Below are 27503 nucleotides of genomic sequence, written 5' to 3'. Positions count from 1 at the left end.
TTTTATTGCGGTTTTGAAGGAGGATAGAGATGCCCTTTCTTTTACACCTGTTGGGAGCGCATTCAACTTTGATGTGGCATAAAATGAGAATGAGTTAAGACCTTTGTTAGTTCGGAATCTGGGTTTAACGTGGTTAGTGGAGCTCCCCCTGGTGTTGTGGTTATGGCGGTCATTTACATTAAGGAAGTAGTTTGACGTGTACTTCGGTATCAGGGAGGTGTAGCGGATTTTATAGACTAGACTCAGTGCAAGTTGTTTTATTCTGTCCACCACCCTGAGCCAGCCCACTTTGGAGAAGTGGGTAGGAGTGAGGTGTGATCGGGGATGGAGGTCTAGAAGTAATCTGACTAGCTTGTTCTGGGATGTTTGGAGTTTAGATTTGAGGGTTTTGGAGGTGCTAGGGTACCAGGAGGTGCATGCGTAATCGAAAAAGGGTTGAACGAGAGTTCCCGCTAGAATCCTCATGGTGCTTTTGTTGACCAGAGAGGAGATTCTATAGAGAAATCTCGTTCGTTGGTTGACCTTTTTGATGACCTTGGTTGCCATTTTATCACAGGAAAGATTAGCCTCTAGAATGGAACCTAGGTAGGTGACCTCATCTTTCCTGGTGATAACAATGTCACCCACTTTAATAGTGAAGTCATTGACTTTCTTAAGGTTGATGTGGGACCCAAACAGGATGGATTCCGTTTTACCCAAGTGTATGGATAGCTTGTTGTCAGCGAGCCAGGTGCAAGTTCTACAGAGTTCAGCACTGAGGATTTTCTCCACCTGTGACTTGTCATTGTCTGATACCAGCAGGGCCGAGTCATCCGCAAACAAGAACAATTCACAGTCGCATGCTGATGACAAGTCGTTTATGTATATTAGGAACAGTAAAGGCCGCAATATACTGCCTTGGGGGACTCCACAGCTTACTGAGAGGGGGGGGAGACACGATGCCGTTCACCTCTACCACCTGTTCCCTCCCCTCCAAGTAAGATTGCATCCAGCTCGATGAGGTTTTGTGAAATCTGATTGCTCTGAGCTTATCCAACAGTATAGCGTGGTTAACGGTGTCAAAGGCCTTCTGAAGATCCAGCATGACCATGCCGCAGTATTTGCCCGCGTCCACCTCATGTTTGATGTGGTCGGTCAGATAGAGAAGGCATGTGTCAGTGGAGTGGTTAGTTCTGCACACGTGAAGAGCGACACATTGCATTGCCGCAAAACAAAAAAGTTAGCCAGACACTTCTTATTTATGAAGAGAATGGAGGTTTGAATAATGTCCTGAGTTAGGTAACACAACCAATTACAGTGCATTTTTGTTCTTTGAGTCAATGTGTTGTTTAGGAAAACTTATTTAAATGAACTAATATTGTTTTCTGCTTGCCATAACCAAACCTTCAACATTGAAATTACAATTTTAACTATAACACAGATCACGGCACCCATAGACCACAGCTTTCTTGTGCGCTCTATTACAGTGGTCGTGCAGAAATGATGGCCGTATTTAAAGTTTCGGGCACTCCAGGCTGTCTGGATTGTATCAAATAGTATTAGTTGCACTCACTAAACCATTAATCAAAGCGACAGAATATACAGTAAATAAAATATTTTTTATAATCAAATTAATCGATTAGTCGTAGCGGCCCTAGATATCAGTAATACTGACTGTATACATTTGATCAATATCACAATTTGTAGTATAGCCCACCCCTGATGACGAAACATTGAGGTCGGGTCATAGCTGACCGTGTACAAACTTGTAATGATATGTGGATTTGTGTGTATTACAGATAATTTCAATGTTACATGAATAATGTATGCATACTTTTTGACGAGCTATGCATGGTTTGGGAAAATAGCATTTGAGAATTTTGTTTTTTGCAGCATTCAGTGTGTCTTATTAAAAGTGTTGCACAAAGAGTTTATTTTAGTCTACAGTAATTTGATTGTGGACTCATCTGACCTCTAAAGCAAGCCGTATGCTAACGCAGACTATACTATGTAGCGCTGGTTAATTCAATTACACTGAGGCCTGATGTAATCTGCCAATACCACTTGACAAAGCAATATGCTAAACCAAGACCTTGCTAGCACGGATTCAATCTTGTGATTTATATGCAAATATGAAGTATGCTTTTGTGTCTCCTCTCCACTTTTTTTTTCAGTCCTTTTCGTCACTTGTTTGGTGTTTTCACTGAATGGTGTAATCAGCGGGATGACATTGTTTCAGTGCGACATACAGCCATTGACGTTAGGGAAAAGGCTGCTTGCTAATTAGGTAATGTAAGCCACAATTGTTTTCTCTGATTGATTAATTCATCCTCCGAGTTTGCTTCAAGTGTGTAAACGGTGAGCGATGCTGTTGATTATTGAACACACACACAGGGAGAACATACATGATGAGGCAAGTATGGTCTGGTAGCCAGGAGACACACACTCACTCACACCTGATGAATAGTTTAGCAGCTATCAAAGGCTTAAAAAAAGATGTATTGAATGATTCCAACACACATTCATTATAGGGGACCTATTATGCAAAACCAACTTTTCTTATTGATACATGGTTTTGTGTATTTGGGATTCACATAAGTCTCGAAAATTTGAAATCAAACCATGGACTCATGGCAAAGATATTAATAAACCAATATTGCCCTCCTTCTTTCTTCCTCCAAACAAGTTGTTCGGAATTTGTTTCATTTGTGACGTTTTACTAAATGGTGATGTCAGCAGATTACCCATATACTGTATGGCAGTGATTTTCAACCACTGTAGTGTGCCGCGAGATATTGTCTGGTGTGCCGTGGGAAATTATGCAACTCCACCTAATTGGTCCCAAAAATTTTTTTGCAAATCAATTATCATAATAATGTGCCATTGTCTAGTGCCTGTGCTGTGTAGAGCTTGGCAGGGTAATCTTGTAATACTCCATACCAGTAGGTGGCAGCAGGTAGTTCATTGCTTTGTAGAAGTCGGAACGCGTCGAGGATGGTTTGTCGTGATCCCAATATGCAGAGCACAGCGGGAGACAGCGTGCAGGTAAAAAGGTATGTAACGCTTAAACCAAAAAATAACAAGGCAAGTCCCGCTAGGAAAAGGCACTGAAGCATAGGAATGGCTATGTAAAACAAAAGTAAAACTGGACTGGCTACAAAGTCAACAAACACCGAATGCTGGACGACAGCAAAAACTTACAGCGTGTGGAGCAAAGACGACGTCCACAAAGCACATCCCGTACATGACATGACAATCAACAATGTCCCCACAAAGAAGGATAGCGTACGCACAACTTAAAGAGTCTTGATTGCGAAAACAAAGCAGGTGCGGGCAATAGCACTCAAAGGAAGGCGTGAAGCTGCTACGGGAGAACACCAACAAAACAGGAAGGGTCACCAAAATAACAGCGCAAGACAGGAACTAACGCACAACACACAGGAAACAACAACAAACTCAAAATAAGGCACAACAACCTGTTGGAGTTTCATTGTTTAACCTTTTCTGCTGGTGGTGTGCCTCCGTATTTTTTTATGAAAAACATGTGCCTTGGCTCAAAAAAGGTTGAAACACACTGCTGTATGGTATAGTTTTACCCAAAGAGCTTTTTGCTTGTCCGCCATTGTAGCCCAACGTTGTAGCCAATAAGTTCCTTCTTTTTCTCCACCCCCTTGTTGTGGGACAGGCTGGCTCGTACATACACATGCATCCTCCGCTGTTGTTTTCTAATACAAAGTAGCGTAGAGTTCCAACTTATATCTGTCAGTAGACTCCATATGGAAGAGCTAAAAACTACAACAAAGATGACGGGGAGAAGGCGCAGTCAAAGTGAAGGCACGTAAATAAGACCCCCCACAAAACGGCTCATTTTAAAGAGATGGTCAGAAAGCGGCTTGAAGATGGTTTGTAAAACATAATCTATGCAAACTTTTGACCAAAGAACCACCATTACACGATATGGAGACCAGAAGAAAGTGTTTTAAACGTAGCAAAAAAATCATACTATAACCCGATAAGTTGGATGGCAGGTCACAATGTGGAAATGAAAAATAATACAAATGAAGAAGCTCAGACAGGGCAACAATAATGAAATCATTTACAGTGTAGGTAAAGTCAATGATGATGTTAAGTAGCAACTTTCTGTTCTATTGCTAGTTGGTCTGTGGTTGTGTGTGTGATGTTTATCATTCATCCGTGATGCGTGCATCGATGGTAGCCTTAATTATTGAAGGTTAAAGGCTCAGTCTGTGTAACCAGAGCATGAATAATGCATACATTGTGCTCTAAACGTGAGCTTGTTGTTGTCATAGCTTGTACAACCTCCACTTTCCAAAGTTATCCACTTTTCTGTGTGTCCCGCTGTCAGCGGAGAAGCGATCGCATTAATTAAATGATGCGTCTCTCTTTCATAAACAACGATTTCCTAGTTCCTTTTGTTCCACGGCAGACACAGTGTAACCAGATGTCACGAGAGAAACATCAACCTGCTGTATGAAAACCAATTGCTTCAGATTAAACGGGTACTATGCCGATAATATTTCTTGTCTAAAAGTGTGTTTTTCTTTTTAAAAGGCATGTAAAATGTTAAATAAATGATGGTGTTTTTGGAGGGCTTAGAACATTTTGAATTGATTTTAATTAATTTCAATTGGCGGGGCTGCTTTGAGATACAAGCGTTTGGAGTTAAGAGCTCACTCGTGTAAGGCAGCATGCTCGTAAGTTGAGGCACCACTGTAATATGGAAGTTTGTAATATGTAACTGTGGAGGAGCGATTGCAAGGCAGTGTGTGTGGGTGTTTACATTGGGGTTCATCCGCCAGAAATTGAGGAGTGGGGCTAGTCGATCCAGAGAGAGAGAGTGACGATTAAAAAAACAGGATGAAGGTCCTCGTGTGTGTGTGTGTGTGTGTGTGTGTGTTGTATTGATTGCTGACTATATTGCAGATGTGATTTGCATTGATCACATTAGTGGATGCTGACGAGCTCTGCTCTTTCTCTCTCTCTCTCTCTCTCTGTCTCTCTGTCTCTCTCTCTCTCTCTCCCGTTTTCTCTCTTTCTCACGCACACACACACACACACACACACACACACACACACACACACACACACACACACACACACACACACACTTACACACAAACCCCAATAGAAGGTAGTCAGTGGGTGGATCATCTTGGTGGCATTAACAAATGTGAATAATGAAACGTCGCTTTGTATTTAAAGGCATTGAATGTTTCAAACATCCTACACATCTTTTCATGAAAAGCATGCAGGTGTGTGTGTGTGCGTGTGTGTGTGTGTGACACAATAGCCCATCTCGGGCACACAATCAGAGCATTACATAATTGTGCCATGAAGCTCCATGATGGTAAAACACGGTGGCAGTTCTTAGCGCAACCCTGCGACCTCCATCACACTGAGCGATGTGCCAGGACACACACACACACACGCACACACGTGCACACACACAAAAATAAAAGCAGGTACAAGCTGCAGGACAGCAAGTGAAAGCAGCAGGTGAGATATAATGTGCATAATGATGTAATATTCCATCACGGTGAGCACAAAGACCAGATTAGCCCTCACTAACAGCTATAAAGACATACAAGCTCAGGGTGTCTGGAGAGGCTAATGAGGTGTCTGTTTACTAACATCTGCCGTTGTCATGGCGACGGCACTAGACTTCCTGCCCGCGTCTTGCTCTGCGCGCTGGCGTCTGCCTCGTCTCGTCCTTGCCTGCGCCACACGCGATGCTGATTAAATATGAATATATGTAGCGTGCAGTCTTCCTGCATGCTCTTCCTCACTCCCTTGAGAACTGCTTTATTTGATCACAGACCTGAGATTATTTTTGTTTTTCTCAAACACTGCCATCTGATTTTATTTGGGCAGGGATTTTACATCTCTTCTATATCTCATTCGGTTTTAAGGTTGTCAGACCAGATAATTCCACTGATCGTCAGATCTCATCAGATCAATATTCATTAACATTCTTGGATCCACAATCCGGAAATAAATCTAGGTGGTCATGTAATCTTTATGTGTTGCTGTTTATCATCTTCTAAAAAACCAGCCTCCTTCCCTCCACTTGAGAGCTTCATCATACTTCTTCACTACCTGCTGAAACTTCTCCCACCATTCCGTCCCTGTAAGATCTTGCTGCTGCCATCATGTCTTTCTGCTTTCATCTGTCTGGCAGCACGCGTCTGCTGAAGCAAGCCGCAGGCGGTGGCGGCGGCGGTGAGAAACAGACGGACAGAAGAAGAGGTGCCTTGGGTGCCTTCTCTCCATGCCGTTAAATCTTCCCTCTTATGCGCTTAATCCCCCAAGCTCTCAGTTTTTCCCTTCCTCTTTCTGTCCCATTAAAGCTCTTTTCTTTGTATGGCTGCAGCTTGTTATCTCATTTAGTCCTCTTTCAGCCGTCTCCTCTGCTCCTTTCTTTGCAGACGCCTTTCTTCATGCTGTCTGCTACACGAGCAGAAAAATATGTTTTGGTCTCCGGGGTACTACCCGCAAAACCATTGCTTTCAGTCCAATCCATGTGTCCATTGGAAGGACCTCATATTCCTGATGGTGTGTTCAAGCTAACACACACGTCATATAAAGATCAGCAATGTGGGTAACAGATTATTGTGTGCAAACAAATCTTTTTGAGTAAGAGATGTTTCTTACCTACTGGTAAGAGTTCAGCCGAACTTCCAGCTACGACAGCTCTGACAATGGCTGAAGTGTCAGCCAAAACTGTTAGCAGGTAAGAAATAGCTCTTACTAAAAAAAATAAATTGTCTGCACACAAGAATCTTGAACCTATGTTTTATGAAGACATGATAACAGCAATTGATTGATCAGCATTGTGGCTAAAATTGTACACGCACCTCTTTTTGGTGATATTTGATGGCTAGCTTGAGTTTGGCCAAGTCGTGGCACTGTCTAGGGTCCAGTTCTTCGCTCTGGTCATTGTCCCTGTGGTTCAGGATGGTCTCAAGTTCCCTGGAACTCCTGGCCTGGTCTAGAAGGTCCTTGGCAAAACGTTTACACTGCTGAGACAGTTCCTCATACTCCTGACGGAACTCATTCTCCACCTGCAGAGAAGATGTCTTTGTTATTGTTGCTGTTTAACACGTGTGCTACTTGCAGTGGTAATTTGTTATTCTAATAAAACCACAATTTTCAGTAACAAGTAATCCAACACTCCAGCGCCCCCCGCGACCCCGAAGGGAATAAGCGGTAGAAAATGGATGGATGGATGGATGGAAGTAATCTAACAAGGTACAATTTTCACAGCAGTAATACGATTACAATTACTGATTTTATTTACTAATTACTTTACTAATTATTCTCAGAATCATAACTACTTTAATAATCCCAGGGGAGAAATGTAAGATTTTCAGCACAATCCCAGTCAAGAGCAGGCAAACATTTTTTTTTTGTCTTTGTCTTTGTACATTAATATTTTTGTCATTTACCTTGAGACCTAAAGATTTATTTTCTGGTATGAGGAGTAGTCTTGTGTAAAGTGGACCTCTAGAAGCCCCCAAATATCTCATAAAAATTATTAATTGAATTTTCTTCTATTTAAAACACAGATTTATATTGTGTCCTCATTTGTGCATTTAAAAATACATCAAAACGCTTAATCCATCATGATTGTGTTACCCCCTCCCTTCTCACGCAACACATGGACTATTCCATGTTACTGCGTAAGACAAAAACAAACTTTTTGCCGCGGTTTTAAGGTTTTTATAAAAATGAAGCAGCGTTACTGTTATGTTCCGGTTGTTTAATAGCAAAGGTCGTGTTCCCAGGATGGGAAAGGCTGAAAGCAGCAGAAGCAGGTAAGAGTCTTTAATTATGGCAATATAAGTGCAACAGGGAAGTGCACAAAAACATATTCAAGCAGCATAATAAAAGTAACAATTAGCAATGCTTAGCATACAGCTAACACATTACCAAAGCAATAGCCAAACAAATGTAAATTGTCGCGCAGAGCGAGCAATCAATCTGCGCTGAGTGAATGGCGAGACGGTTGCAAAACAGGGCATGATTAGTGGAGACAGCAGGTAGGAACACCAATCACTAAATGAAGGCAGGTGCGGAGAACTGCGCTCAATAAACCAGAAAGTAAACATAGAAACAGAAATAGCCCTAAAAAATAGGAAACCTATAGCGAATACCAAGAGGAGTGGAGAATAGAAACACAGTTTTCTTTTTTATTCCATTTTTTTTCAGTGACACAGAAAGTAGACCTGTCCACTACAATGGTGGAGACGCAGAGAATAAATGTAGAGTAGGGATGTAACAATATGAAAATGTCATATCATGGATTCGCAGTTATTGTGACCAAAATCATCACGGTTATCATTATTATCACGGTATTGTGGAATGTGCTCAAAAAGTACTTATACGCATACTGAGATCTTTTGGCCAAGTTATTTTTTTTAAATAACTAAAATAAATAGACACACAGTTAGAAAACCCACTATTTTGCATGTTTTGTTTTCTTCATTGACAATGTTTTAGTTTTAGTATTTTTTTAAATCTGTTTTTATGGCTAAGCTTTCATTGTTTTAAGTATTGGTTTGTACTGTAACAAAGATGTATTTAAATGAAAAGTGCATAACAAATAACGTATATTATTATTGTTTATTATTTCTGGCAGGCGTTCTGGCATCCTACTCTGTTGAATTGTCCTTGCAAGCACAGTAAAAACACCTCTGTCTCATATTCCTCTCTGAGTATAGAATGATCCCTGTGTTCTAAAAGAGCACTGCTTCAAAGCGCTCAAAATGGTAAATTATATTAAATGTAGATTAATGTTCATATTAGGGCTGGGCGATAAAACTATATCAATATATAATATATACAGGTCATGGCAGTTACCCAAAACAAGCGGAGTCTAGAAAGAGTTTTTTATTCAAACTTTTTCTCAGTTACACGGAATGTAGACCTGTCCACTACAATGGTGGAGACACTGAAAATACATGTAGAGTCGAGATATACTGATATGAAAATGTCATATCACGGGTTCCCAGTTTTTGTAACCAAAATTATCATGGTTATTATTATCGCGTTATTGTTGAATGCAGTGGCGGGCCGTGCGTTTCCCACCTGGCCTTCAGTAATGTCCGACTTCAATGATTAACTCTCAAAATACCATAATTGATGTCACCACATGACCATTGCTGGAGAAATACTATACAGAAACACATTTACGCAATACTGGGCATTGTATAAAACGGGTTATTTTCTGGCGCATTTAAAAATCAATAAACCCGCATCAGCAATTCAAACATAACTTATGTGGTACTGTAAAAGTTAAAATTGAAAAAAACATATTAAACGTGAAAAAATAAAGAAATAAAATATCTGAACTCACATTTCATCGCCGGGGCAGCTGAGCTAGCTTCCGGGATTGGCCGACATCGTCTCACAAGATGTAGTTTCTCTTTAATATCCTTCTTGAAAATGGCCTTGCAAATATATGTGTTGTCTTGTCTAATCATAAAAAATGCAGACGAGGCGTGTTGGCTGAGTTCTTAAAGTTTACTCCACAGCGTGCTCATCGATAACATCAAGCTGCCGGCATGTCTACCTAAACGAGGCTACTGCATGCTCTTTACTACTGTGGCATGCTGGGTAATGGAGTTCTTATGTTACCTGGCTCATACCATCACTATATATCTGCCTTAGGCCATCTAGAAGGCTTTACTGACAACAACTCGTGATCTGATTGGCTATCTCAACTGTCTGTCACTGTATGTCCCCGTTCACTTATAACGCCCGCATTGCTGAATCTGAAGGCCTCCGGCAGATTTCAGACAGCATGGCAACATCAGCTAGCTATATTCTGATTGGATAAAAACTCCATAACCTAAAAACAACAGCACTGGAAGGAGCATAATATGACATGAAGAGAATATGAATACTTTTAGATATTTAGGGAAAGTAAATTAAAAATTACTTTTATCTTTAATTATGATTATGATTTCTGGTTGTGTTAGGCCAGCAGAGAAGGCCTTGCTGGCGTAACGGTACACCACTGGTTGAATGTGCTCAAAGAGTACTTACCTGCATACTGAGATCCTTTGATCAATTTATTATTTTTTAAATAACTAAGCTGAATAGGCACACTGTTAGAAAACCCACTATTTTGCATGTTTTGTGTTTGCTTAGTTGACAGTGTTTTAGTTTTAGTATTTTATCGTTTTTTATGGCTAAGCTTTTATTGTTTTAGATATTGGTTTGTACTGTAACACTTTAGGATTTATTTAAATGAAAACCGCATAACAAATAAAATATATTATTATTATTTATTATTTCTGACAGGCGTTGTGGCGTCCTCCTCTGTTCAGCCCTCCATGAAAGCACAGTAAAAACACCTCTGTCTCATATTCCTCTGAGTATAGAATGATCACTCTGTTCAAAGAGAGCGCAGTTTCAAACCACTTAAAATGTTAAATTATATTAAATGTTGATTAATGTTCCTGTTAGGGCTGGGCGATAAAACTATATCAATATATATATCGCAATAGACACATCATTTTGTTCCCCTTCTATGTTGGAATAAACCAGAAGTTGCAAAGCAAGGTTGTTTGAATGAACCAAGGCACTTTCTGGTAACCGACTAACGCAGGAAGGGATCACTGACTAGTGGGAGTGACATGCCAACAGTCAATTAGGTAATAGTATCAACTATCAAGTTTGGTTGTGCCATCTTGTTGTGTCGCGGTTGATTTTTTGCATGGAACAAGAAGAGAAACTTAATATCCACCGTTGCCATTCACCCGAGCACAGTCGTAAATTCCTGGCACTAAATGTGCAAAAATTAGCTCTTCACAGATTTCTCTATTTTTACGTTTTCACGCTTTGCACTGTTTTGTTACATTTTATTTAGCATTTCTTACATATTTCTTACTTTTGCACCTTAATTTAAAACGTTTTTTGGTAAGTTTGGTAAGTGATTTTAGAATGTTGTTTACATTGAGTGTTTTCCATGGTTGTGTTGACATTTCCTTTTCTTTCTGCCTTGATAGCTGAGGGGATTATAATCGGATGAAGGTAACATTTTAAATAAAAATGTTTACATTTAATATAGTTTTCTCCTGGTCCTGGTCGATAATTATCAATATCGACTGATATAAAACTCTTATACTGTATTGTGATAGTTTTCAGCTGTATCGCCCAGTTGTTAGTCTACACTTAGCGGTTCCTCTCTGTCGAAAAGGACACCCTACAAGAGATAGAACCAAAACAATGGACACGCACCTTGCTGAGCTCTTTAAGTTCCCAGCCCAGTCTGAAGGCCGTCAGGATCGGATCCTCGCTGGACAGTGCAATGAGTGAGGGTGACGCCAAAGCCTTGTAAATGTTAAGTCGAGACCGCGAGTGCCGTAGGCTGTCCACCTGCAATGGATGAGGAGGTTTTTTGTGTAGGTTTATTGTGGAACCACAGGGACAAAAGTGTTTGGTGTGGAAGAACTATAGGTCCAACATCAGTAACCTCAAACCTTACAGACTCACTCCAATTTCGCTTCCTGTTAGTGTCATGGCCACCTGTCCCACTACTTACAGTATATCCACATAGTGTACTTTGAGGTGAGCCGCCTACCTCTGAACTGGAGACACACTCCACACAGTCGCAGCGGATCTGGTGCGGTCTAGGGATGGTGACCTGCAAGAGTGGTGTTGTCAAACACAGCCAGCAGGAGGACTGAGAAGTTGCTTGAGAGTTGTTACCTTCCTCTGCACCAACAGCTTGATGATCTCGTAGTTGTTGGTGTGAGCAGCAAGCATGATGGGAGTTATGTCGGGGGTGAACTCAGAAAACTGACTGTCCATCATCAGAGAGGGAACCTGGTGAAGACATTCCAAGAAGATTATCGATGCCAGAGTGTGTCCGGTCTGTAGGTGGGAAAATGGAGTGTGACAAGCAGACTTGAAGATGAGGACGGATGACACACGTGCACTCTTTCATCTCTCTGAGGGAGAGCCAAGCCCCCCACTTCTCGTCTTATTGCCACTCGCTCCATCGCCTCCTCCTCCTGCCCCACTTTCCCAGCGCTCCCCACGTCTGGATCCACGTCCTCCTCTTCACACTCCCTCTTCATCTCATCTTTGCGGCTTTCATCCTCCTCCCTCTCCTCGGCTAACCTTCACTTTCCATCAGCCCCCTCTTCTCCGTCGCTTGTCTCCCTGCCATCTCTCTGCTGACAAATCCCTCTTCCCTTATCTCATCTCTCACTTTTCTCTGGATGTGATAAGAAGTGTTAGAACAGCTGCCCCGGTGGGCACCAACACACACACACACACACACACACACACACACACACACACACACACACACACACACACACACACACACACACACACACACACACACACACACACATGCGCATTCAGTCCCTTGACAGTAAAGTACAGAAAGTTGTGTTTTTTGTTCATCACATTAGCCGCAAAAATAGATGCTCATTTGCATTAACACACACACATGCATACTCGTACACAAACACTTCTCACATCAAAGAAGAGCATGAGTGCCTTCCCTCATCTACATGTCTCTCTCTTTCTCTCTCTCTCTCTCTCTCTGTTTCTTTCCTCATTTCTTATTCCTCCTCTCTCTGTCTGGCTTCCCTCCATCCACCCGTGTCTCATCATCAACATTTTCAGCTGTTTGGATTGCTCACTTTTTGTCTATCTTTCCATGTTTTACCAAATTCCGCCGCCTACTTGTCTTTCCCAACCCTGTCCTTGTCTTCTTTGCTGCCGAAGAAAATCATTGATTAATATGGCAGTTTGTGTCAAGGATTTGTGATAGCTTAGTATGGGACAGCTTCAGTTTGTCCCCAGAGTCAGTAAGTATACGTGTTTGCAATTATCCTCTATTACCCAGAATAAGTAATGTGAAGTAAATACAATTTATATAGCACTTTTTTTCAAGAGACTCAAAGCGCTTTACATTGTAAAACCCATTATTCACATTTTTAAGCTACATTTAATCCAGTATGAGTGGTAATTGGAGCAAGGTGGATGAAGTGTCTTGCCCAAGGACACAACGGCAGTGACTAGAATGTTGGAAGCTTGATTCAAACCAGGAACTCCAGAGTTTCTGGCCGGCTGCTCTACCGTCTGAGCCATGCCACCCAAGAATGTAGTTGATTTAGTGAAAAGTTATGGTTCATGTAAACAAGTAATCAAAATCATTTTCCGGTTATAAAACACCTAAGTGGGAGTCCTGGCATATGTATCAACATCAGTATTACATCATATAAATATGTTGTTTGTAAAATTCAAGTCCGTTTTGGAATGGTAATATTTTCCTCACAGTAATCTGAAAAACTTTAAAGAAGCCATAAAATTGATCAAATACAGGTTTTGATCTGCTAAATACACAAACCTGACAAGTCAATATAATGTAACAAAAAAGAAAGCGTTTTGTGATTCGGGTCCAGCTTGGCGCAAAAAAACATCACAAATATTTGTTTGTTTACATGCGAACAGAGATGTTCGATGTTCAATCATCTGGCTGGGGCACTCAAGGACATTTACAGAGTTTTCCTGAAGCCATTTCTTTGATATTGATATTTTGGCTGTGTGCTTAGGATCGTTGTCCTGCTGAAAAATGAATCGGAGCCCAGTCTGAGTTTAAGAGCACTCTGGAGTGTTTTTTTTAAAATCCAGGATGTCTCTGTACATTGCTGCAATCATATTTCCCTTTATCATGACTAGTCTCCCAGTTAATGTCACTGAAAACCATCACCACGCATGATGCTGCCACCACCATGCTTCACTGTAGGGATGGTATTGGCCTGGTGATGAGCAGTGCCTGATTTCCTCCAAACATGACACCTGGCATTCACACCAAAGAAAATCTTTGCCTCATCAGAGCAGAGCATTTTTTTTCTCATGGCCTGAGTGTCTTTCAGATGCATTTTGGCAAACGCTTTAATAAGGAATGGCTTTTGTCTGGCCACGATACTACACAGGCCTGATTGGTAAATTGCTGCAGAAAGGGTTGTCCTTCTGGAAGGTTCTCCTTTCTCTGTCCTCCGGGTTCTTGGTTATGTGTAGTGATCACAGTAGGCAGTGTTTCCCACACATTCATTTATTTGTGGGGCCCGCCACGAAAGAATTACATCCACCACAAATGGATTTTTCGGCTTTTGACTCGTTCGACCGCTCATAAAAGCAATGGGACTGTCTGTGAATGTTGCTTGTAGTTACACCTCCGGTGCAGTAGGTGGCGGTAGCCTACTATGCATTGTAACTCCGCCAATAGCACTTAATTCACCTGGTGGGCCAGAAGAAGAAGAAGAAGAAGAGGGAGGGACGGACGGACGGAATCAAAATACTCGCCGGCTACTTTTCATAATGATGGCGCTTCCTACGTTTCTACCTCAAATGTCCAAAAGCTGCTGAAAGCCTTGATCCAGGATGCCATGGGGAAAAAAACTTAAATGGTGCCTTTTGGCGACAGTTAGCAGCTTGGTAGCTCATAGCCGGCTAGCTAACGCTTGCTAGCGTGGTAGCATTGCTTAATTTTTACAGGTGTTATAGGTAGATAGGTTATAGCTGCATCGCTCGCGACTCGTCATATATTTAACGTTAATCCGTGATTTCACCGAGCGTTTCACTGACGGTGAGCATCCTGACGCTGCTTCATTAACACCGCCGCTGTTTGACTCGTGGCCCGGGGCAGACGCATGTAGTAACAGTCACGTGTTACAATACCGACGAGCTAACGTGTCCAGGTTATAACCCTGTTGTCAATAAACACACATGGACTGAAGCTAAATTGTCCACTGTCCACTGCAGCATGTGAATGCAATGAAAAGAATAAAATCTGAGCCAACCAGCTGTTAAAATGTTGTCCAGGTTAATGTTTTGGCCATTAAAGGCCCTTCATTTCAAGATTTCAACTGTGATCGGGCTTTAAACAGGTGGCTGACCTGTTCAGATGGGTGTAACTGCTACTGGTCAAATAATGTCAAATAGCATTTAATTTTACATGTATGCAATGCCATTTAAATGTAATTATAGATAATAATAATAATAATAATAATAATAATAATAATAATAATAATAAATACTGTGTAGTGTTGTAAATAGTCAACGGTAATAATTTTAGTAAGATATAAGCCATGAGCACTACACAGCCAGAAAAAAACCTAGGCAGGACAAGTAAAAATATTGGAGCAAGTAGATTTGAGAAGTCAGGCAAGTAGAAAAAAACCTTAACGTTGAACCCTGCATGTGTTGAGCTGCTGCCGCTTAAGGTTAGACGGCACTGTACATAGAGCGGTTCTGCTCGTTAGTAATAAATTCTAATGTTGGATGTTCACTCCTTCACACAGATGAGTATAGAAAAATATTTTCAACGGCCGAAAAGGGCTCGACTTGGAGAGGAGGTAGGCCTACAGTCCGGACCACAGGTGCGACCTGTTCAGCAGCAGGAGGAGGAGGAGGAGGTTGACTGACTGTGGCAGGACACCTCTGCCTCTGTTTCACTTCATGTTGCTGGTAAATAATATGGTTGTAGTAGTAGGCTAAAGTTAAATTATTTAGTATTCACTAATTAAAGGGGCAGAGCTTTAAGAGACATTTTAGCTTTTATATTTTATAAGATATATTTTTTGTAAGAACCACAATTAATAATATAATTATAATTAATATAGAGAGAGCTCTTCACCAGGAGGGGGGTTCCGGGTGAAAGGGGACAAGAAAGTCACTGTCGAGATGTTTTTGTTGTAACTGTTGAAGTGGAAAGTAAAGGATTGATTCACTTTATCTTCCACCCCTGCCTCATCAATTGCACAGCTCCACAAACTGCACTTTTTTTTGGAAGGTTGCCTATTGTTTACAACGCTTCTAAAAAAACAATAACACATTTGTATTTCGTTTTTGCATTCTAATTAGTAATAATCTGTTGTAATATGAACTACATATTGTGCATTGAATCATATTGTCAGATTAGAGATCAGATGCACACATCATGCTCAAAGCCACATGCTTACATTTGAAAGGAATCTCACTGTTTTATCATTATCATTATTGTTGTGACACCTGGGTCACATTATAGCAATAGTTGTCAGGATCCCAAAATGCAGACGGCAGCAGGAGACAGCATGCAGGTAAAAAGGTATTTAATTTTATGAAAAAAAATAAAGACGAGTGCAGCAGAAGGTGCACTGAAGCATAAGGAAAGCAATGCAGTACAAAAATCCAAACAGTCCTAAGTAAACTTAACAAATTACCTACGTAAAGCCTTCAAAGGAATATAAACACAAACGCATCAACAAAACACAATGTTCCGACAAAAACAGAAGCACCAGCTGAATTTAAATAGACTAGATTATAAAGGCAGGTTTGCTGGCAGACAAAGTAAAGGTGCCTCAATACCAACGTAACAGAAAGTGGAACTAGCAAATAAGGGCACTGGACAGGAACTAAACATAGGAAAACACCAACACAAGTTAAAAAATGTCAAGCAGGGCATGACAATTGTAAGACTTCTCATTCTTTTGTTCCACTTCAAAGAAACTTGAAAATATTATTTCTGTCATTGTTCATGGGAGGTCCTGGAAGAACAATAGATGAGGGACTTTCTAAATGGAAATGACTAGAAAGAGAGAACTTAATCCATCAAATCAAAAACATGGCATGCTCACTCAATGGATAGTATTGACCCATGAAAAGACAAGTCGAAAGAAAAGTCTATTAAATTAATGTGATAACAACTCTTCCCGCGAGCTGACAAATGACAGCCAGAGAAGGAGCGTCGTTGATGGTGTCAGGCATTAGCGAGAGGAACCAGGGCAGAGAGACAACTCGCCCTGGCCAGTCAGGCTCGCTTCCTTTTGTAAAATTGCAGCGTTTGGTTGTGTGAAATGGTGTCATTTACAGGAGAAATTAGATCCAATTTTAGTGTGAATTTAAATTATTTTGATTTTTTTGTGTGCGGCTTTTTTGTGAATAGAGCTGCAGCTATCGATTGTAATCGAGTAATCTATTTGTTAGTTTGTTCAAATAATCGAGTAATCAGATTTAAAAAAAAAACACATCATAGCCTCAATGCAGATTTTAGGGAACATAGTTTAAATAAACAACAATTTCCCTGCTTCTCGTAACCTTTTCTAACAAATGCACATCAGCAACATTAAAATTGCACTCGTAAAATGTGTGCATTAATAAAAAAATACAAATAAAAACAAAACAAAACCCTAGAAACATAGATGAGGGCACTCAAACACCACCAATCTCATGTGCGCTTTATTGCAGCACCTGAGCAGAAAATGATGCCTGTGTATGTAAAGTTCCAGTTACACCATATGGTCCAGATTTGATATCTGATATTGGTTACACTCATTAAACGAATAATCGAAGCAACAGAAAATAAATCAAAACTTGTTTTTTAATTGTATTAATCGATTTTATAGATTAATTGTTGCAGGTCTAACTGGGATACAAACCCATCTTGTCTAAAAGAGAATATAAGCCTTCACCGGAATATTGTGTGCATGTAAATGTGGTCAATGAGATGAGTTACTGTAGCTTCCAACACATTGTGTCAACACCATCATTAATTGTCAAACATGCGCACATGCAATTTATAGTAACCACAAGAGACTTGATATAAATGTAACTTATAGTGCACACCTGTTTCTCACCGCTCGGCCGCCTGTGTGACAGCAGCAGCTCCACGGCGCCCACCACCTCCTTTCTGATGGCGTAGAGCAAGGCATCGCCGGTATGGATGCCATGGTCGAGCAAGAGCTCCATGATCTCCAGGTTTTCGTTCTCGATAGCGATGAGTAGAGCGCTGCGGCCCAGCGGGTCCAGACAGTTGACGTCCATGTTGTAGTAGACCTCCGCCTCACGGAGAGCGTGTTTAACACCTGCATAGTCGCCCTTCTCCACCGCCGTGAGGTAGGCCCGCTCCTCCGCCGACAACTCCACTTCAGCCCGCACAATCTGCAGCGGGATGCGGTCGCGGTATGGCGAGTATGTCGCCTTGGCAGCACAAAAACAGAGTGTGTCATTGTGGATGTAAATCTTACAGGAACTCACAATTCAATTTGAATCCTATTGTTTGGGTGACGATTCGAGTCAAAACTCATTTTCGATTCAAACCGATTGCTCAATGCAGTCGTCTCCTCTCCTTGTTTTTTTTTTTAGCAAGTTCTACAGCATTTCTGGCCTAAATTATGCATTTTCAGGCATTAAAATTGTTAAATGAGCACAAAATATCAATACTGCTGTAGTATTGGCCACGAGAGGAGACTAAACCAATCAGAGCGCACTGTTCAGTATTGTGGCCACTGATTGGCTCAGCCTCAGCATTACTATATTGGATTAAAAAAGTGTAATTGCGACTAAAGGGTTTAATTTTTATATCTAGAAGGCTCTCATAATGTTGAAACCTGTATTTAGAAAGTAGTAGACAGTTTTTTTATGTACTAGCTGTCAATATCTCTCATATAATCGTCAGTATTAGTTTTTCTAAATTTTACTTATCTAATCTTACTGCCTAGTTTCTCTTGTTATATTCTTATTTTTACTGTTATATTTGTATTGTTATTGTTACTTTATATTTTTATTCTTATTGTTATATTTTCTTTTGTGTTTCCATTTATACCTCCATTATTTACTTTTTCAAATTCTATCTCAATTCTGTACACTGCTGCTGGAATTTAAATTTTCCTGAGGGATCTCTCTAGAAGGAATCAATAAAATACTATATCTATCTATCTATCTATCTATCTATCTATCTATCTATCTATCTATCTATCTATCTATCTATCTATCTATCTATCTATCTATCTAATATATTTAATTGATAATTAATGATTCCGACATTGTGGAAATGTGTTTATCACCGTCATGTCCAGAACCAATTAACCTCGATAAACCAGGGACAACTGTATATTATTTGGTATATAAATGATAATGAAACCTTTTCAAAACAGGTTACAGGTTACAAAAGCTGTTCCTTAGGATGTGCACAGTGTTTACTCACTGTGCTTTTTTTTTTTTTAAACGGATTCTTAAACATTTTGGATTAATTCAGATTTGCAATGAATAAGAATCGCAATTCGGATGTGAATCGATTTTTTACGGCACCCGTTGTGGTCATGTTCTGTAAGTTCTGTATGTTGGTGTGGACATCCTCACCTTCTTGTAGTAAAGCTGAGTCATGGGATTCATCTGGACGCTCTGGAAGGGAGACAAGATACTGGATTAGGCAAAGTAGGCCAAAAAATAGCAGAGCTAACTGTATGTGTCCGATTAGTAACTCCTCACACACAATAAACACCAATCTTATCCTGCAGCATAAGAGCAGAGGCTATGCGCATAATAACAGTGCCTTGAAGTCAAAAATGAAAGAAACAGAGATGTGATACAAGAGTGCAACAGAATATAAAAAAAGAAAATAATGTGGAGGATGTTGTGGTGTAAGAGATGGTCAGAATATGATGAAGTGACATATAGTGTTTGGGTAGTGAGGGGATGACACATGACAGTAAAACATTGCTTGGAAAAAAGATGGCCATAACTCACTCACTACTCATAACTCTTTCACTAGAGCAGAAGGTGCAGTTATTTTAAACCTTTTCAAACGCAGCCAGAAGAACACATCAAACAGCGAAAAATGTAAGTAAATATATAGTAAAATATTTTGATAGAATTACTGTACATGGTTTCAATACGCAGTGGTGTTAATTTAGTGGATGTTAGCATGTCAATAATTTTGGTTCCTGAGGTGCATTTGTTCCCATCTGCTGGACAGTCACAATATCGACATAAATTTATATTTCTTAACACGGCTTGTTAATTTTCACAGAAATTTCCTTGGAATGGTCATCCATAGTCTGGATATTGAGAATGGATTAAGATCTCCACATGCCTTTAGGTCTTGCATCTGAGCGTTTGTCTGTGGCTGAATAATGGGATATGTTTAAATTAATGGGCAGGCCTCTGCGGTGGCAGCGGCGCGGCTGCCGGAATGCAGATTCATGGAAGATCAGCATGCTGCAGGACAATTTATGCTGACGGCTTTACATTGCTCCGCTGAGTGTGGTACAGCAATGCAGATAAACTCTCCGCTCGCCTCCGATCTCACTCTATCCTTCTTTTTTTCACCCCACCCGGGAATGTCAGTCTCATACCGTAAATGTCAGTGTTTCCCCTACCCTTAATTTAAGGATACCTTTCATATAGAATGGGTCTATACTGTACCATGTTCTTTTATAAACCCTTTGGAGTCCGGGTTAGGATTTAGCGCTTTTACATAGAGCTATTATTACCTCGGTTTGTTTACCTTTTCTTTTCAACACAGCCTCATGTGTGTGACTACTTATCTTTAAAATTCTGACATAGGGCCTGATCTACTAAGATTCAAATACCACACGCTAAACAGTGTGTGCAAACTATGAAATTGAATGTACTATTAGTGGGCATGTTGCGTGTGACCTACTAAGACTGCGTGCACAATTGATTAGCGTAAAATTGGTGTAGACTGCCTTATTTGCGTGTATATCAGATGTCACCATGGAGACACTCTATTCCCTCCACATTTATTGCATCATATGCTCCAACGGACCAACCTGTGCTGTTTTGTTATGTTGTGGAATATGCAGCAGACACCACCTTTTCTTGGCTATATACTGTAGAACAGGGGTCACCAACCCATCGATTGCGATCGATGGGACCCTACCGGTCGATCGCAGAAATATTAGAAGAAAAAAAAAATATTAATATGAATCAGTGACACCCTCACCTGGAGAGTGACCAACAGACCCGCAAACAGGCACGTCTTTTAACCCCTGAACACGGCCGCACGTCTCGCCTCTCTCTCTTCAGCCTCTCATCCTGACACCAGAGCCACATACCCCCCAAACGGCCGCGCTCTACACCCACTCGTCTCGTAAACACCAATTGCATGACGTGCTTAGAAATCATTAATCTGCAACAATGCATTAAAGCTGATTGTTGTAATGCGTCAGACATTTTGTAGCATCCAACATCAAACAACTCTTCCATCAACCACGAGTCCATGACCATTAACGCTCGTCTGAGATGGGAAGCCAAATACTCGAGTCCGTGAACATTGCTCCAATGTACGGATCTTTTGTTGATTTATTGTGAATACAAACCTAAACACTGACATGTGCAAAGGCAGTAATATGTGATCAAACAAGGGGGCAGCTAAAGAAGAACTTTCTTGTTTATCCCCTCTTTATCACACAGGATAAACCCGCCAGGTGAACAGCTGATTTTACCACTTGTGACTCGCATCCCATAAGCGATCATATGATGAACGCATACACAGTACATACACTGTACTACGATACTAAGATTATAGTGGCCATAAACAGCTTCTACAACAGGGGTGCCCAAAGTGCGGCACAAAGTTCTGTGCATGCCAGTGACTCATTTGTCATTGACTCGTTTGTACAATGAGAAAAAGCCAAAATGTTGACATCAGCCAATAGTGACAAAAAACTTTGTCTTAAAAATGTTTTATACATATATCTTTTTTTCATGTATATAATTATTTTTCCTTAAAAAATATATACACATATATCAATCAATCAATCAATCTTTATTTATATAGCCCTAAATCACAAGTGTCTCAAAGGGCTGCACAAGCCACAACGACATCCTCGGTACAAAGCCCACATACGGGCAAGGAAAAACTCACCCCAGTGGGACGTCGATGTGAATGACTATGAGAAACCTTGGAGAGGACCGCATATGTGGGTAACCCCCCCCCTCTAGGGGAGACCGAAAGCAATGGATGTCGAGTGGGTCTGACATAATATTGTGAGAGTCCAGTCCATAGTGGATCCAACATAATAGTAAGAGTCCAGTCCATAGTGGGGCCAGCAGGACACCATCCCGAGCGGAGACGGGTCAGCAGCGCAGAGATGTTCCCTGCCGATGCACAGGCGAGCGGTCCACCCCGGGTCCCGACTCTGGACAGCCAGCACTTCATCCATGGCCACCGGACCTGTGCCCCCCCCCCCCCCCCCCTCAAGGAAAAGGGGAGCAGAGGAGAAAAGAAAAGAAACGGCAGATCAACTGGTCTAACAGGGGGGCTATTTAAAGGCTAGAGTATACAAATGAGTTTTAAGATGGGACTTAAATGCTTCTACTGAGGTAGCATCTCTAATTGTTACCGGGAGGGCATTCCATAGTACTGGAGCCCGAATAGAAAACGCTCTATAGCCCGCAGACTTTTTTTGGGCTCTGGGAATCACTAATAAGCCGGAGTTCTTTGAACGCAGATTTCTTGCCGGGACATATGGTACAATGCAATCGACAAGATAGGACGGAGCTAGACCGTGTAGTATTTTATACGTAAGTAGTAAAACCTTAAAGTCACATCTTAAGTGCACAGGAAGCCAGTGCAGGTGAGCCAGTATAGGCGTAATATGATCAAACTTTCTTGTTCTTGTCAAAAGTCTAGCAGCCGCATTTTGTACCAACTGTAATCTTTTAATGCTAGACATAGGGAGCCCCGAAAATAATACGTTACAATAGTCGAGACGAGACGTAACGAACGCATGAATAATGATCTCAGCGTCGCTAGTGGATAAAATAGAACGAATTTTAGCGATATTACGGAGATGAAAGAAGGCCGTTTTAGTAACACTCTTAATGTGTGACTCAAACGAGAGAGTTGGGTCGAAGATAATACCCAGATTCTTTACTGATTCGCCTTGTGTAATTGTTTGGTTGTCAAATGTTAAGGTGGTATTATTAAATAAATGTCGGTGTTTAGCAGGACCGATAATCAGCATTTCCGTTTTCTTGGCGTTGAGTTGCAAGAAGTTAGCGGACATATATAACATGTATACGTATACAACATTGCCAAGGGAGGCTAAGGGTGTGCTAACAATTGCCCAAGGTGTACACCCAGGCTTGTGGAGGGAATGAGATACCTTACTTCTCTATTCGAGATCGACATAAAGCAAGGTGCAGCCACCGCCCGTCTGTAGATTAGGCCCATAGGGCCTTATTTACTAAGACCCAAATACCATGCGCTGGACAGCGTATGCAAGAAAAAACAAAACAGGGTGTACATTGAGTGGTCGTGTTGCATGAGATCTACTAACACTGCATGTGCAATTGAAAAGTGGGGCAGACTACCTTATTTAAATGAGGATTTTGTGCACATACAATACTTTTACCATGGAGACTCTCATTTTCTGCACATTCATGTTATCATACCTGTGTGCGATGTATTAAACCAGCGGCACACATCTACAATCGGTAACACTTTTATGTATCGTAATCTAGGCAACAAAAACATATGCAAACTGACCCTTAATTCTGTGCACAAGGCTGTGAATCGCATCACCAAGGCATTTGTGCGTCTGAAATGACTCAATAACGCAAGAAAATGCACATTGAATTATTTATTTTCAGTAGGACATATATTATAGTAATATATTTCCTAAATAAAAAAAATTAACACCATTTAAAAAAAAAAAAAAAAAAAAAAAAAAAAGGTCAGCAGACACTAAAACGCTTCAATTGAATTCATCTTAATCAGCCCCTTAAGTCATTCCGCAGCAATAAAATCATAAAAGGAAATTACTGAATAGACGATGTCTAATATTTTTGTTGACACACCCTTGTAGGAAGGAGGGTTCTTTGTCCGTCTGTCTGTGAAATGCAAGCACTGATCCTGCAGCCGTGTAAGGAACTGCCAGTTTGCACGTCCTCCTGACACATACTAAATAAAACGCAAAATGATGATACGTGTTGATAAATCACATAAAATAATTATTTTTGCATTTTCTCCTCCCACTATTGTGGGCGTTTTGATGATCAGTATATATTTTGCACATTAACGAAGACAGAGACGCAAAATGGATTGCATGCCTTATTCTGCTCACTTAAAAGATGCAACCCACTTTGCACACATTGAGTAGCTCAGCTTTGCGTGTGGTATCAAGTTTGCACATGTTTTAGTACACGCAAACCTTTCGTAAATCAGGCCCATTGTGTATTAGTACATACCAATGAGCAAGCCACAAATGTAATCACACAATGCCAAAATAATGGCTAAGATTATTAACCATACCTCTGGTTTTACACCATTCAAATACTTGTGTGACACCTATCATGCTGTACTGGCATTTTCAGAGCGCTAAACAAACTGGATTGCCTTCAATTCTGTATCTTTATTTTCAGTATAGGACAGCATGTAATTTTTGGCTCTTTGTGGTGGAGTTATCACATTTTTCAGTTGCTCACTGTGTTGCATCATGTCTTTGTTTTGACTTTGTAAATTATTTTGAAGTCTTTCTCATGCTTTCTAATAAGAATATTTGTGAAATATAACTGTGGAGGAGCGATTACAATACAGTCATCTGCGCTGTATGTGTGCGCATGGTTATTTCATCATCAGCCAATGATTGTGGTTCATCCATCCATCCATTTACTACCGCTTGTCCCTTTTGGGGGGTGCTGGAGCCTATCTCAGCTGCATTCGGGCAGAAGGCGGGGTACACCCTGGACAAGTCGCCACCTCATCGCAGGGCCAACACAGATAGACAGACATAATCAATGTAATGTAATTTTGTTGTAATTTTTAAGTGCAATGATAAATTTCCATCCATAATAGAATAAAGTAGCGTTAAGATTAAGTTGTTACCAATGTCTGAGACATTTGAGTGACACCTAATGTCTGCTTTAATTTGGTTTATTTTAAGGCTGTCAGTGTTAACGCTTTAACACAGAACATTATTGCTTTAAATCATGTATAAACGCAGATGAATCGCGTAATCTATTTTGACACATCCTCCTTCACCTTAACCACGGGTGGTTACCAGAAAGGGGGAGCAGGCTGGTATATGGTCAGTGATCAAATTAACGCTTACTTCATTGCAAAGATGAGTGAGGAGACTGACTGGAGTGCTTATGAAATGTACTTCAAAATACGTCCTGAGGGTACTGTACATAAAACTGCTAGCAAGCTTTCAACAAATAAATGACGTGCATTATTGTACCAAGCGTCTTTTCGTGTCGTTCTCGCCATTTCCGGAGTACGTCCTCAGCCATCTACTTTCAAGGTAAGAAGTATGATTTATTCTCTATAAATAATTATATAATAATAAACTTCCTGGGAGCAATGAAGTGAGGAAGCACCTCGCCAGTCGATCATATCCAGTGTTTCCCACACATTCATTTATTTGTGGCGGCCGCCACGAAAGAATTACGTCCGCCACAAATGGATTTTTCGGCTTTTGACTCGCTCGACCGCTCATAAAAGCAATGGGACTCTGTCTGTGAATGTTGCTTGTAGTTACAACTCCGGTGCAGTAGGTGGCGGTAGCCTACTATGCATTGTAACTCCGCCAATAGCACTTGATTTACCTGGTGGGCCAGAAGAAGAAGAAGAAGAAGAAGAAGACGGCGGAGTAAAAGAACGGACCGACCAGATCAAAATACGAGGGTAATATAGGTTGTAGGTAGATAAGTTATAGCTGCATCGCTCGCGGCTCGTCATATATTTAACGTTAATCCGCGATTTCACCGAGCGTTTCACTCACGGTGAGCAGCCTGACGCTGCTTCATTATCACCGCCGCTGTTGTCACGTCACGTGTTACCATACCGACGAGCTAACGTGTCCAGGTTATAACCCTGTTGTCAATAAACACACGTGGAGACGGTGCTTCAGATACTGCATTAATAATGAAGCTAAATTGTCCACTGTCCACTGCAGCATGTGAATGCAATGAAAAGAATAAAATCTGAGCCAACCAGCTGTTAAAATGTTGTCCAGGTTAATGTTTTGGCCATTAAAGGCCCTTCATTTCAAGATTTCAACTGTGATCGGGCTTTAAACAGGTGGCTGACCTGTTCAGATGGGTGTAACTCAGGGGTGCTCACACTTTTTCTGCAGGCGAGCTACTTTTCAATTGATCAAGTCGTGGGGATCTACCTCATTCATATATATAATTTATATTTACTTATTTATGAAATATATGTTTTTGTTAACAAGTTAAAGGTGTTTAATGATAATGCAAGCATGTTTAACACATATAGTTAATATTGTTAATAAATTAAAGGTGTTTAATGATAATACAAGTATGTTTAATACATATAGTTAATATTGTTAACAAGTTAAAGGTGTTTAATGACAATACAAGCATGTTTAACATATAGTTAATATTGTTAACAAGTTAAAGGTGTTTAAAGATAATACAAGCATGTTTAACACATATAGTTAATATTGTTAACAAGTTAAAGGTGTTTAAAAATAATACAAGCATGTTTAACACATATAGATTCCTTTCTTTCATGAAGACAAGAATATAAGTTGGTGTATTACCTGATTGTGATGACTTGCATTGATAGGAATCAAACAGTGGTGCTGATCACGTCCGCATTTTCGAATGGAGGAGAAAAAAAGTCCTCCTTTCCGTCCAATACCACATGAAAGTGGTTGGTTTTTGGCATCTTATTTGTCCAGCTTCTGTACTCCTTTGTATACACTTTACAAGAAATACATTGTCGGCAAACTCCGTAGCTTGCTAGCTTGTGCACGCCAGTTTTCTGAGACTCTTATTTTGTTAGCGCAACTGTGCAGTCAGTCTTTGGAGTTTTGACGACAGGTACGGCGCCAGAGTCTGTTGAAATAAAGTGTTTCTCGCCTTCCTGTCGGTAATTTTAATCAGCTAAATATGTACATAAAGTGTTGTACTTATATTCCAACTCCGTGTTCTTCTTGCTCCCGACCACACCACCACAAATAGATGCCTGTCCTGTGGGAAACACTGATATCACACAAACGTGTTATCACAGCGTCGCTATAAATAGTTTGTCTGCGTTAGTGCTGATAATAACTATGACAAATACTTGGTTAATATTCAAGTGACAAAATATAAATGGAGTATTGTTGCCGCTTTTTGAATGGTTATTTATTGGATTTTATGGGCGGAATAGAGGACCTCCTATTGGCTCTGTTGTAAGCGGACTTTTGTTTACGTTTATGTAAGTTTAGAATGCATTAAAAAAAAATCCATCCGTCGTCATGTCTTTCATAATGATTGTGAACAATAGGAAAAAATCTCAAACAAATGCAGTTCCCCTTTTTAAGTGTGTGTAAAAAAATCAAAAAAATGTTCTGTAATTACATCACATATCATTAGGTTATTTTGTTTTTCAGCTCACAGAACTCGTCTCTCTTCACCATTTTGTTTTTGCTCTCCCTTCATTCACATCCACAATCTTACTGCACTGCTTGGGCCAATTATATACTTCGCTCCATCACCCGCTACCCTCTTCCCATCTTTGTTGCACTTTATCAAACTTTCTGTCCGTCGCTCACTCCTTCGAGCTGTCAGACTGCAAAAAAGGTTTGTTTCCGTGCAGCTCCTCCATCGGTATCTCCATGTTTGTCTCCATCTTCTAACATTACCCCCCAAGGGCCTCCCTACATTTCCACTGGAATACATACAGTACCTTCCCTGCCCTTTCCCTTCTCGTACAAAATACCTTTTTTAAAATAAAC

General features: G+C 40.6%; 1 protein-coding gene across 1 annotated transcript in view; it reads right to left on the bottom strand.

Moving 5' to 3' along the window:
* trpc5a (transient receptor potential cation channel, subfamily C, member 5a) overlaps positions 1-27503 on the bottom strand; it is a 114578-nt gene that overhangs the window by 42799 nt on the left and 44276 nt on the right. The window contains exons 2-7 of the mRNA XM_061960252.2: positions 19147-19188; positions 17632-17985; positions 11716-11832; positions 11588-11650; positions 11245-11382; positions 6855-7061 (exon numbers count right to left, since the gene is read on the bottom strand). Coding sequence (XP_061816236.1) covers positions 6855-7061; positions 11245-11382; positions 11588-11650; positions 11716-11832; positions 17632-17985; positions 19147-19179 — 912 coding nt within the window. The 5' untranslated portion in view covers positions 19180-19188. The remainder of the gene's footprint in view (positions 1-6854; positions 7062-11244; positions 11383-11587; positions 11651-11715; positions 11833-17631; positions 17986-19146; positions 19189-27503) is intronic.

This window comes from Nerophis lumbriciformis, linkage group LG05, assembly GCF_033978685.3.
Source record: "Nerophis lumbriciformis linkage group LG05, RoL_Nlum_v2.1, whole genome shotgun sequence".
NCBI lineage: Eukaryota > Metazoa > Chordata > Actinopteri > Syngnathiformes > Syngnathidae > Nerophis > Nerophis lumbriciformis.
The sequence above is the reverse complement of the archived record's forward strand: the minus strand, read 5'-3'. Positions and strand labels throughout refer to the sequence as shown.